At 48.3% G+C, this 13,070-nt stretch overlaps 1 protein-coding gene across 1 annotated transcript; it reads right to left on the bottom strand.

The window, feature by feature from the left end:
* Window positions 1-2,952: 2,952 nt before the first annotated feature.
* Window positions 2,953-10,745, bottom strand: FAM221B (family with sequence similarity 221 member B). The gene is made up of 6 exons (XM_010376146.1): window positions 10,148-10,745; window positions 9,814-9,957; window positions 4,383-4,493; window positions 3,680-3,877; window positions 3,374-3,493; window positions 2,953-2,990 (listed from the first exon to the last, which is right to left on the bottom strand). Exons 1-6 carry the CDS (start codon window positions 10,743-10,745, stop codon window positions 2,953-2,955), a joined length of 1,209 nt encoding a protein of 402 aa, XP_010374448.1.
* Between the last annotated feature and the right edge of the window lie 2,325 nt (window positions 10,746-13,070).

Genomic DNA, 13,070 nt, shown 5'->3' with positions numbered 1-13,070 from the left:
AAAGGAGTATGTATTCATTGTTCTTTTCTAATCAGAAAAGGTGTGTGATACAGTTAGCTCGGTGCCTGGCGTTTTCTTTTTTTTTTTCTTTTTCTTTTCTTTTTTTTTTTTTTTGAGACGGAGTCTTGCTCTGTCGCCCAGGCTGGAGTGCAGTGGCGCGATCTCGGCCCACTGCAAGCTCCGCTTTCCGGGTTCACGCCATTCTCCTGCCTCAGCCTCCCCAGTAGCTGGGACTACTGGAGCCCGCCAACACGCCCGGCTAATTTTTTGTATTTTTAGTAGAGACGAGGTTTCACCATGTTAGCCAGGATGGTCTCCATCTCCTGACCTCGTGATCCTCCCGCCTCGGTCTCGCAAAGTGCTGGGATAACAGGTGTGAGCCACCGCGCCCGGCCGGTGCCTGGCGTTTTCAATGAGTCAGGTTTGCGCTGCTGGAATATATATTTTTGACATAAGAAACGTGGGGTCACAAAATACTAATGTTCTCAGACACTAAGTAAGTTTTAGTCTGACATCACATAGAACAAGTTACCACTGTGTTTCTTTGGTTTTTCTTTTTTTCTTTTTTTTTTTTTTTTAACACATGGCCTGATACATATAGGTGCTCAGTAGTTGTTGAATGAATAACATCTGGTGTTTCCTGTCATTTTTTCACGATATGTAATACTATGTATTGCATATGATACTAACCCATGTGTAATCAATTTTTCATATTTGTACAGTCTATGTAAATATAGTCTGTATTAGCTGCTTGTTATTTCCTTCAATGAGTTTATCATAGAGTATTAATAGAGTAATCCTAACTCTATTGTTGACTATTAGTTGAATTAGTTTCAGGTGAATGGTTATGGTGCATATAACTACTGTCGGCAAACTCTCTTCTAGAGATAGTACAATCTCTTTTGTATAGCTATATTATTGTGAGAAAGTCCTTTCTCCTCCAAAGGGCAGACATTTGATTCTGTGATTTTTCCCAGGGATCCTAGCAGTCCAGATTACATTCCTTCCTTTGGAGGAACAGATGGCCCCCTAATTGTGAGGAAATGTAGAATGGCCTCTTCTCTGGGCCCCAGAGGTTGCAGTTCTCTGTGGTGCCTCGGGGACACTGGGAGACCCTAGAATTGTCCTGGAGAAGGGCAAGAGATTAGTGGATCTGGGATCTAGGAAGAGGAAGGAAGCCAGTCTGGAGGATAGGTGGATACAAAGCACTTTGAAATTAGTTATTTCTTTGGTTCTCATAGAAAGCAGGCAACACAGAGGTTATTCCTATTTTACAGGTTCAGAAACTCAGCCTAAAGAGGGACAGTCACTTGCGTGGGGTCACAGAGCCTATTAGTGTTAGAATCTCCTACTCCCATAAGAACCTATGGACTTCCTAGTCACTTCCCACATTCACTGATTTTGATCCCTGCCCCACAGTCTTCTCTACTCCAAGCACTTATCACCTACAGTTGCCCTCATCTGAAAGGTGTTATGCTCTGCAGCCTCTGAACACTGTCTCCTGTACTTCAACCCCTGCCCCTATGTCTGCTACTGTACCTCATTAGAGACTTCTCTTCCTTTGACTGCTCCCGTTTTCAATCTGACATTTGCCTCCTGGCATCACTTTCTTTCCCTTTTGGTACCGTATGCTCCCTTCACATCCTCACGCCTTCTTTTGCTTAGTTTTCCTGATCATCCTCCCTGATACCCTCACATCATCAACCCATTAACTATTTGGCTTCTCTGCTCCTCTAACTAGGTTCTCACTTCCAACCATGCCCAAATCCTAAACTACCCACTGATCAGGTTTTTCTCCAGTTTCCTACATTAGCCTTCCCAAACCTTCCCTTTTCTTCTCTTGTCTCCTACTCCCTACTCTTATCCCTCTCCCCCTGGACCCCCAGCCATTGGCCTTATCTCCTACTTCACAGGGCATATAGAAGCCATCAGAGGGGAACTTCCACAGATTCTTGTTCCCTGAAACTCTGGGAAGGCTCCATCTTCTTCCTTCGTCTTGGTCATAGGAAGTGGTGTTTCTCCTGTCCAGAGCAAATCCCTTTACCTCCACTTTGACCTCATCCCTTTCCTCCGTCTCTGGGATCTTGTCTCACCAGGTATCTCTTCTCTCTCTTCTGGGCCCTTCAAGGTCCTTTAGTCTACTGGCCTCTTTTCCTTTTCCTTTCTATAAAAGTGCTTCCTTGACCCCACAACTCCCTCTGGATATTGTCTGACTTAAGCTTCTTTTTTTTTTTTTTTTTTTTTTTTTTTGAGACGGAGTCTCGCTCTGTCACCCAGGCTGGAGTGCAGTGGCCTGATCTCAGCTCACTGCAAGCTCCGCCTCCCGGGTTCACGCCATTCTCCTGTCTCAGCCTCCCGAGTAGCTGGGACTACAGGCGCCGCCACGTCGCCCGGCTAGTTTTTTGTAGTTTTTAGTAGAGACGGGGTTTCACCGTGTTAGCCAGGATGGTCTCGATCTCCTGACCTCGTGATCCGCCCGTCTCGGCCTCCCAAAGTGCTGGGATTACAGGCTTGAGCCACCGCGCCCGGCCACTGACTTAAGCTTCTTTACGAGACTCCTTGAAACTCACTGCTATTTGACTCCTGCCTCCACTGCACCAGTGTGAAACTGCACTCTCTGAAGCTTCCAGAGATCTTCTAACTGTAAAACCCAATGGATACTTTTCCGTCTTTGTCTTAATTGGTGCCCCAACTGCATCTAACATCACTTCCCACTCTATCCTTCTTGAAACTTCCTCCCTTTTGGTTTCCTCGAAGCCACTTTCCTTCAAGCAGGCAGCTTGAATGTGGGTATGATGGAGGCAGATGGCCAGATCCAGGCTTTCTCCTGTGCCTAATAGTTGTCAACTCTAAGTTACTAGGCAGTCTCTCCCTGGGCTGGGATCTACCTGCCCCATATGGAGCCAAGTCAGGTTCCAGTGACTCCTCTTTTATTGCTGATCTGGGCCAGACTCACAAAGGTCTGTGCCAGTTGCTGACAGTGTCTGTCCCTGGAGGAGGGAAGAGCAGAGGTGAAAGGGTCAGGTGTGGGGGTCAGAAGGGAGGCCAGGCTGGAGGTTGTGTGAGGCAGGGAGTCCCGGGGGACTAGGGTGGGAGCTGGGAAGGCCAGAGGGCCCCTGTATCTGCAGGGCCTCGAAGTCAGAGTTGCTGAGGATGGCTTCTCGGAGCACAGACATCTCTGCAAAAGGTACATAGTCTGCTCCTGGGGGTGAAAACCAGTGCAGATATGGGATGCAGGTAGGTGGGTGGTGGGGAGGTGGGCTGAGGAAGCACGCTAGTCCTGGAGGGGATGATTGAGGATGGGAGTGCCTTCCTGCCTGGCCTTCTGACTATAGACCCTGGAATGGCCCCCTGTCCCAGGTTTCTGCCTCACCGTGAGGTCTCCCCCCTCGTCGCCGGGTCCTCTGGGTCTCAAAGAAAGTCTCATGTTCCTCCCAGCGCCGGTCACAGGCCGCACAGAGGAAATTAGACTCGAAACAGCCGCAGCAACAGCCTGGGGCAAAATTGCAACCAAGAAGCGTTTAGGAAATGGTGGTATCCCCAGGAGCTGATCACATTCTCATCTCTTCCTCAGTGACCGCATGTGCAAGGCTCTCATACTCGCTCCCGTCATTATCCCCAGACTGCATCCTATCCCCACCTACCCTGTTCCCAATACACCTCTTGCCCTGGAAGTTACCATGATGCCTGCAGGGATGGGGCCCAGTGGCTGCATGTTCTTCGTGGCTGTGTTTGCAGCAACATTGGGCCCTCCAGGCCTTGGGGTCAAAGGTGGCCCGTCTCTTGAGCCAGAACTCACCCACCTCCTCTGGGCGTGATGGGATAAAGCAGAACATGAGGCAGCGGCACTGGCTCACCTTGCAGGGCACCGATACGTCTGTGGGATTGGGGATGGATGGTAGGGTTAGACCAGTATCTGAAAGGACTTTGCCTTCTTGTGCCAACCCCATCCTCCATCCCCACCACCCCCTACGCACTCAAACATGCTTTTTTTTTTTTTTTTTGAGACGGAGTTTTGCTCTGTCACCCAGGCTGGAGTGCAGTGGCATGATCTCAGTTCACTGCAACTTCCACCTCCTGGCTTCAAGTGACTCTCCTGCCTCAGCCTCCTGAGTAGCTGGGACTACAGGTGCGTGCCACCACGCCCCGCCAATTTTTTGTATTATTATTATTATTTTTAGTAGAGACGGGGTTTCATCATGTTAGCCAGGATGGTCTTGATCTCCTGACCTTATGATCTGCCCGCCTCTGCCTCCCAAAGTGCTGGGATTACAGGGGTGAGCCACTGCGCCCAGCCACATGCTCTCTCTCATACTTCCCAAGACATGACAGAGTACAGTTATTCCTCCACACTCAAGAGGGGCTGGTCAGTTCTCCCCTACCTGAGATGATCCGGTGCTCTCTCAACAAGTGTCCACAAAAGCATCTGGACTCATCCCCAATCCGGAAACAGTCCCATAGGTAATGGGGGCAGCGCCAGCCAATGTAGAGACCTAGGTGTGCAGGATTAATAAGGAAAAGTGAGAAGTAAAAAAATTCTAAGCTCCCCCAAGATGTTCTTACCTATCCCTTGATGGGGGTGAGTGGGTGGGGGGAACTTACCTCTCCCCACCCCCAGGTATCTTTATCTCCACCTGAAAGTCCTCACCTCTACCCCTTAGATTTTCTTTTTCCTTGGGATTTTCTCATTACCCACAAGTGTCTTCAGTTCTCTTTCTACCCAGGATCCACTCCATCTCTGTCAGCCTGCCAGAGATGACTCAAGAGAGTCTTCGGTTTCTGAGCAGGAAGATTATAGATGAAATTTTGTTTGAGGATGAACATGAATCTCACTGAGTTCTCTGTGACCACAGGGATTCTCATCTCCTCTCCTGATCCCACTAAAGCCCAACTTTGCTTTGTTTTCTTGAAGTGTCTAAGGTGAAGGAAAGGGAAGATGATTGGCCAAGTGTACAGACAATGGGATTGAACTTTGCTTTGTTTTCTTGAAGTGTCTGAGGTGAGGGAAAGGGAAGATGATTGGCCAGGTGTACGGACAATGGGACTGGCTCCTAAGGAGCATGGTTATTGAAGGTCCTGAAGAGGAGGAGGAGGTTGGATAGCCCTGGTGTGGAAGGTAGGTGGAGGGTTTCCTCTCAAGTCTCCAGGTTGGTACCTTAATACCTCCCTCTGTGTTCCTGGTGCTATTGTCCCAGTGCCCTCTTTGTACCTAAGAAGGGCTGCCAAAGGTTCTTCAAGGGTTAGGAGAAAGGGGTAGGTAGCAGTCATGAGCGGTGAAGACCAAAAATTATACATTGTGAGGCTAAGCAAGGAGGCATGGAAAGGAAAGTGAGGCTAAGAAGTGTCCCTGAGAGTAGGCACCAGTAAGAGGTCACAACCCTTGAGAGCTGGTATTCAGCAGTGAGGTCTGAATCCCTGACTTTGTGACCAGTCTTGAGGTGAGGGTGGTACTCCTCACCATTCAGATTTTCTCATTCTCCATGAGAGCCGAGAGTACCCCAACTTCTAGCCAAGAATCCTGTATGAGGCCCCATGGAGTGGACCTCCAGGTGTAGGATTCTTAGTCCCAATTAAAGGCTCAACTGAAATGTCACCTCCACCAAAAAGGTGTCCCTGACTTCCCCTGTCTGTCTGGGCTCCTCCTCTTGCCATCCGGAGCTCCTTTGTGCTCCTCCCGTCGCAGTACAGTGCAATATAATAGGCCATTCCCTTGTATTCCTATTAATCCATGAGTTCTTCAAGGGAGCTGTCTTTTCACCCATATCTCTAATCCTAGTACAGGGCCTGGCACAAAATGGTTGCTGAGAGAATGTAGATTGCCTGATTAAACAAATGAGCTCATTCCTTCAAGAGGAAGAGAGAGCCAGTATTCAGGCATAACCCGGAGGCTCCGTAACATGAATGAGGAGAGTGGCATCATCTGGTCTTTGACTCTGGTCAGGGCCACAATTCACAATTTTGTGCCGCAGATTAAGTTTTCTTGTCTTACCCATAGTCTGTCAGGATCTAAAGCCTGTCTAGATGTGCCTTTTGGCTTTGCTGCTTCTGTCTTGATGCTGATTGCCTATAGTGCCACTGCCCCCTTACACCAGGGAGGCTTTGTTGAGAGAGCAGGGTATAGGCAGTCACAATGCGGGTGGGCGGGAGCCAGGATTCCACTAGAGGAGTTCTGAATTCTGTCTGGAGTAGCAGGATACATTAAAAAAACAGGAGGCGAGGCCCATAGATCAAGGCCTGCTCGGAGGGCCCGGGGAGGGGGAGTCAAGTCCAAGCACTAGTGTAGGAATCAGTGCCCAGCATTCAGATGAAGAGGACTGGAGTTTGAACAGGGAGACTGGCGACTATACTTCAGATTCTGTTACAAGTGTTAGTGCTCTTAAAGTGGGACAATTGGAAGGTGGCTGTGGATTCCAGTGGGACCCTCTACTCTCTGTCTTGATTCCAAACTCCCTTCCTGTTGTGGGTGGACAAGGCCTGGCAGGGGAGGAGACATTGTTTGGGATGCCGTTTTGATTCGTCTAATACAGTCCAGTTCCACAATCACATAATCACATTTGCATGATGACATCTCTTTATGCATAGTATGGCTCCATAAAACACACAGCTGTCTTTACAGGAACAATGTCTCCAGCCTTCAGACCCATATGGCCAGCTGTCTACTAGATTCTTGGGCCAGCATGTTTCATAAGCACTTCAAATGTCTTACGCCCAATTATTCCCTCCAAACCTGGCTCTCATCCTTTGTCCTCTGTTAATCCAACACATGCCTACCAAGCATCTACCCTTTTCCAGGCATTCAGTTAATGGCACCATCATCCTACCACTTATGCCAAAAACTTAGGTGGCATTCCAGGCATTTCCCTCTCTCTTATCCTATACATCCAGTGTTCCAATGGTCAGTTTCACTTTGTTAGCTTTTCTTTTCTTTTCTCTTTTCTTTTCTTTTTTTTTTTTTTGACAGAGTCTTGCTCTGTTGCCCAGGCTGGAGTGCAGTGGTGCAACCTCGGCTCACTGCAACCTCCGCCTCCTGGGTTCAAGCAATTCTCCTGCCTCAGCCTCCCAAGTAGCTGGCATTACAGGTGCCCACCACCACGCCTGGCTAATTTTTTGTATTTTTTTTTTTTTTTTTTTTTTTTTTGAGACGGAGTCTCGCTCTGCCGCCCAGGCTGGAGTGCAGTGGCCGATCTCAGCTCACTGCCAGCTCTGCCTCCCGGGTTTACGCCATTCTCCTGCCTCAGCCTCCCGAGTAGCTGGGATTACAGGCGCCCGCCACCTCGCCCGGCTAGTTTTTTTGTATTTTTTTAGTAGAGATGGGGTTTCACCGTGTTCGCCAGGATGGTCTCGATCTCCTGACCTCATGATCCGCCCGTCTCGGCCTCCCAAAGTGCTGGGCTTGAGCCACCGTGCCTGGCCAATTTTTTGTATTTTTAGTAGAGACAGGGTTTCACCATGTTGTCCAGGCTGGTCTCAAACTCCTGGCCTCAGATGATCCACCCACCTTGGCTTCCCAAAGTGCTGGGATTACAGGTGTGAGCCACCATGCTCGGCCTGTTAGCATTTCTTGAACCTGTCCACTTCTCTCCACCTAAGCCCATCTACTTCTTACCTGGTTATGACCAGTGCCTCACAATGTATTCACTTGCCTTTCCATACCTCCTCTCTTAGCCTCACAACTCCAGTCTTGTCTTTCTCCGGTCTATCCTATTGCCAGAGTGATCTTTCAGAAACAGAAATTCACTCATGTTATTGTCCTACTTTAAACCTTCTAGTGACTCTCAGTTGCCCTTAGGATATAATTCTAGCTTTTAGCTTGGCACAGAAATGCCTACAGAATTCTGCCCTTCTAGAACAGAGCTGGCTCTTCTCCCCACCACTCTATGCATCAGGCATAGTGCATTGCTGTAGATTCCTGCTGTGCCTTACCCTATCATGTCTCATCTTACAGCACTCTTTACTTGGCCACCTCTTCTTACTCATCTTACAGATATCAGCTGAGAAGTCATTCCTTCCAAGGCTTATTGTTCCTCAAGCACTCCAGATAAGATGCCCCTTTTTTCCTGCTCATGCAGCAGTCTAGGATAACCTTGATTATAGGAATTATTAGAGTGAATTATAATTGTCCTTGTACTTATTGGTATCTCTCATTAGAGTACCAAGTATTTTGTCTTTGAACCCCCACCAGCATTACCACTTCCATAGCTAGCTCAATGCCTGGCACATAGTTGGTGCTCAATAAATGTTTGTTGAATGAATAAAAACAAAGGTTACACTTGATATTTCTGTACACATCACATATACTGTTATGGACTACCCAGGACTCAACATCTCCACTATTAGGAGGGGACCTCAAATATAATTGTTCAGGGTTGAATGACACGAATTTCTTTATAAAACTTCCTGTTTAACAAGAAGATGAAGAAGTTCAATTTGAAGAAGAAAAAGAAATACAGTGACCTTGAGGAGTGGGGAGTAGACAGGAGGTTCTAAGAAGGGGAATAAGAGAACTGAACACATCCTGCATTTTTTTTTTTTTTTTGAGACATTCTGTCACCCAGGCTGGAATATACTGGCACAATCACGGCTCACTGCAGCCTTGACCTCCTGGGCTCAAGTAATCTGCCCACCTCAGCCTACTAAGTAGCTGGGGCTACAGGTGTGCACCACTATCCCTGGATTGTTTTATTTTATTTTTATAGAGATGGGGGTCTCACTATCTTATCTTGGCTGGTCTCTAACTCCTGGGCAATTAAGTGATCCTCCTGGCTCAGCCTCCCAAAGTTTTGGGATTACAGATGTGAGCCACCTTGCCAGCCAGAATTTGCAAGAAAATAAGAGTAATCGAATATGTTAATATAGCAAACAGAGCCATTTCAATGCCTGAATTGAGACTGGGAAACAAATGAGATCACTATGACTTTCTTGGCTTGGTGGCAGGGCGGGGTGGGGTAGGGGGCAAGGACGGGGAGGTGGAGGGTCCCTGCATGGGAAAGGGGAAAGTAAATTTCATGGAGGAGGGATAAGCATTTAGAATTACCTGGTTGTCTTTATATTTTAGGCCTGTCATCATAGCTCTGTTCCCATCATAAAGGGAAAGGAAGTATGAAGGACCGAAATAAATGTCATAACTATTGAATTCAGTCTAGAAGGACCTGAATCCTTATAGCAGGTCAGGGTGGCCCTCTTGCTTAAGGTAATCCCTACAGATATGAATTTCCATAACACAGGTAGACATGCTCATGCACAGGATGGCATGTTTTTACAAGTTCATCTGGACGCAGCATGCCACTAACAGGACTGTCAGGAGGACTAATCATAGGCTGAGGCTTGGAATCAGCAGGGCCAGAGGACACAGCTCTCCCCTTTGGTAACAGAACTCAAAGTTTTTGGGCACCCAGCATGGGCCTGGCATGCAGGGGTGTCAGCCTTTTAATGGAGTTCCACCAAAGGGACTGAGGTCTTTGTCATATCAGAACAGCAAGTTTCCTGGGGACTGTCCAGGGTCCTGGGCCATCTCTGCTTTAGGGTCTATAGGCTCTCTAGGCCCTATATCTGGGGTGGGCCCATGACCCTTCTGTTTTTAATAATTTTAGTTCAGTTACCTGTTTCTACCTGGGCTTTATATGAATCTCCCCACCTTTTGTCTGCATCCACCCTTGTATTCCTTGGCCCACTTGCCTGCTCCTTTTCCACACAGGTGGTATTGCCATTTCCAAAAGGGGCAGCTATCTGCTGAATGTTCAGGTTCCCAGATCTTTTGGATTAGAGGATGCCCATGGGCCTGTCACAGGCCTCTGTAAGGCCACATGGGCTCACCTGTCTGGATGGCATTCAGGGCTGCATCCTTTTCCCACTGGAAAAGATTGTTCACCTGAGCACCAAACTCCTCTCTATGCATTGCCTTAGCCACTTCCACCAGCTCTGTCTGCTTAGCAGGGACCACTGGGCAGGCTGTGTAACCTAGGATGGGAGGGGATGAGTAACCAGGGGGAAGTGAGAAGGCCCTAAAACTAAGAGAAGGGGCCATGTCCAAGAGTAACCCAGTCTCCTCCTCCTGGGGCAAGTCAAGAACAGTGAACAGTAGTGAGAACAGGACAGGGGAGAGGACAGGTCCAATTACAGCTAACTCCTTTCTTCTTCTTCTTCTTGCCTAGTTGGTGTCCAAGTTGGGCTGTGTGATCAGTGCTGTCACTGGCATCTACTCCCTTTCCAACCTCTCCTGCTTCTTCCTCCTGCTTTTCAGATGCGTCCATTTGGACCTGGGCTGAAGGGCCTGAAGGAGAGTGTTCTGGAAGGCTCTCAGATTCAGAGAGATGGGTAGACCTCCTTGTCCATGGGACCTCATTGGAAGAAAACTCAGAGGAGAGATTTTCCTTCAAAGTATCAGAGGAAGACAGAGAGACATAGTTTCGTGATTGGGGAGGAAGAGTAAGGTGTTTCTCTGGCACCACTGAGATGGGACTATCCAATGAAGCCTCATAGGTAGGGGTCCCTGAAGGAGTCTCAGAGATGGAAGGCTCCTGATGGGTTTCAGGGGAATAGGCCTGTAAGGGGATCTGGGAAGGGGATGGCACCAAAGGGGATTCAGAGGTATGGGGTTCTAAGGGGGTCTCAGAGGTAGATGGCTCCAAGAAGCTTTCAGAGATACGGTTCTCCTGTAAGTCCTCAGCAGAGGGGTCCTTTGAAAGGGGGTGCTCCTCTGCATCCATGGTGGTATGAGGCTCTTCTGTGATCTCATCTGCTTCCATCTAGTGGTAGAACAGGGTACAGGCTTCATTAGTTTGGAAATAGAGGGCCTGCAAGTCAGGGCACAGCCCAGGGTTCGCAGTGCATTATGGAATTTGGATAAGATTCTCAGTGCACCTGAGATATAAGAGGGAAACAACATGAACTCTGGGTCTTAGAGTGTGATGCCAGGAGGTTCACCCATGTGTCCAGACCTCATATGGCATGCTGCTGTGGCTTGTTAGGGAGGTGGAACTTAAAGATTGAAAGACTGAAGTAGTTAGAATCTCATCAGTAGATGGTAGCAGAGAACCATGTCCCAGGAGGGAGTCTGAACACCGCCACTTGGCCAGTCCAAGAGCAGGGTCCTTGGCATTTCATAAAACCCTGGAGGTCAGACCATGGAGTTTTAGAGACTGGCAATACCAAGCCAAAGTTGGGGTTGGCTCCTAAGAGTGCAGGGGAATGCTATGTCGCATAAGGCAAGACTCTGCACTCAGCCTGGTTTTGTCTAAGCACCACACACATCTTCCTCCCTTAATGATGTCATTCCTGTTCAAAGCTTCAACTACTTCCAGTTGTGTATCAATGACTCCTAAATTCAAATTTCTAACTCAGACCTTTTTTAACCTCTGTACTTCACACTCATATCCACCTGCCTGCTGGCCTTCCCTTCCCTTCCCTTCCCTTCCCTTCCCTTCCCTTCCCTCCCATCCTGTCCCCTGCCCTCCCCCTCTCTCCTCCCCCTTCCCTTCCCTTCTCTTTTCTTTTGTGATGGAGTCTCGCTCTGTTGCCCAGACTGGAGTGCAGTGGCGCAATCTCAGTTCACTGCAACCTCCGTCTCCCGGGTTCAAGTGATTCTCCTGCCTCAGCCTCACGAGCAACTGGAATTACAAGCATGTGCCACCATGCCTGGCTAAAGTTTGTATTTTTAGTAGAGACGGGGTTTCACCATGTTGGTCAGGCTGGTCTTGAACTCCTGACCTCAGGTGATCTGCCCCACTTGGCCTCCCAAACTGCTGAGATTACAGGAGTGAGCCACCATGCTTGGCCCCTGCTGGCCATTTCTAACTGAGTGTTTCCGCAGGCATCAAAACTGAACTTTGGGAATTATCCTAGTCTTCTCCTTTTCCCTTAGACTTCATCTTCAAATGGCACCAATAACTGTATTTCCTATCTTCTAAATATTCCCCAAATGCATTCTCTCCTCTCCCTTCCAATTTTATTCAAGTTTCATCATCTTCAGCCTTTGTGTGATAACTTTGCCCCTCTACTTCCATCTACAGCATTTTAATCCATTCACCCATTCTTTCATGGATTTATGTAACTTATACTTTTACAAAGAGACTAATCTGATGCTTTTACTGAGCCACGGTGCTAAGCTCTAGATTGAGCTGAGTCTGGGAGAAAGACTGATTAACCAACAATGGCAATACAAATAAATTGATGTTGTGCTAGGGTGAGCCTAGGATACTGTGGGGAGGGGGATATACCTAATTTATCCTGTAAGGATGTAGTCCTCCTTCCTGACCCAATCAGGATCTTTCTAAAGTGCAAACCCAACACTGGCACTTTGGGGCTTAAAAACATTCCATGACTCAGTCTAAAGGATTAAGTCCAAATGTCTTGGCCCTGGCATTCAAGGCCTGTCATCATTTTCAATACAGCCTGAGGATTCCTGCCTTAAATTTCCATGCTCCCTACTTTCCCCCCATGTTCCAGAGACACTAGATATATCACTCCTTAAACTAATCAGAGCCTTTTTGAAGTGGACGTTTGGGAAGGGAATTAGGGGCAGAAGTAGGATTATGGGGAGGAAGATGACCAGAGTCAGCTAGAGAGAAAAGGGGCCTATGGGTGGAGAACCAGAGGATAGAAGGTGAGGAAGGGGAAAGAGAAGGGGAGGAGGAAATTGGGTGGAGGAGGAGAGTAAGGATGAAAAGTACAGAATGTGGGCCAGGCATGGTGGCTCATGCCAGTAATCCCAGAACTTTGGGAGGCCAAGGCGGGTGGATCACTTGAGGTCAGGAGTTCGAGACCAGCCTGGCCAACATAGTGAAACCCCGTCTCCACGAGAAATACAAAAATTAGCCAGGCATGGTGGCCCGTGCCTGTAGTCCCAGCTACTGGGGAGGCTGAAGCAAGCAAATCACTTGAACCTGGGAGGTGGAGGTTGCAGTGAGCCCAGATTGCACCACGGCACTCCAGCCTGGGGGACAGAGCGAGACTTTGTCTCAAACAACAACAGCAACAACAACAACAAACGACAACAAGAAGTACAGAATGTGAAGGGACTGAGGGGTGGGAGAGAGACAGAGGTCTTAGGGGGATGAGGGGGAGGGCCGTTG

Source organism: Rhinopithecus roxellana, chromosome 16 (assembly GCF_007565055.1).
Source record: "Rhinopithecus roxellana isolate Shanxi Qingling chromosome 16, ASM756505v1, whole genome shotgun sequence".
Taxonomy (NCBI): Eukaryota; Metazoa; Chordata; class Mammalia; order Primates; family Cercopithecidae; genus Rhinopithecus; species Rhinopithecus roxellana.
The sequence above is the reverse complement of the archived record's forward strand: the minus strand, read 5'-3'. Positions and strand labels throughout refer to the sequence as shown.

Bases quoted from the DNA above. Each gene is read 5' to 3' on its own strand.
- FAM221B (XM_010376146.1), bottom strand. From the start codon at position 10,745: ATGGAAGCAGATGAGATCACAGAAGAGCCTCATACCACCATGGATGCA. The intron at 3,878-4,382 runs GTAGGGGAGAAC...CCAATCCCACAG, and splicing joins AGAGCACCGGATCATCTCAG to ACGTATCGGTGCCCTGCAAG. The intron at 3,494-3,679 runs GTAACTTCCAGG...ATTTTGCCCCAG, and splicing joins CCATCCCTGCAGGCATCATG to GCTGTTGCTGCGGCTGTTTC.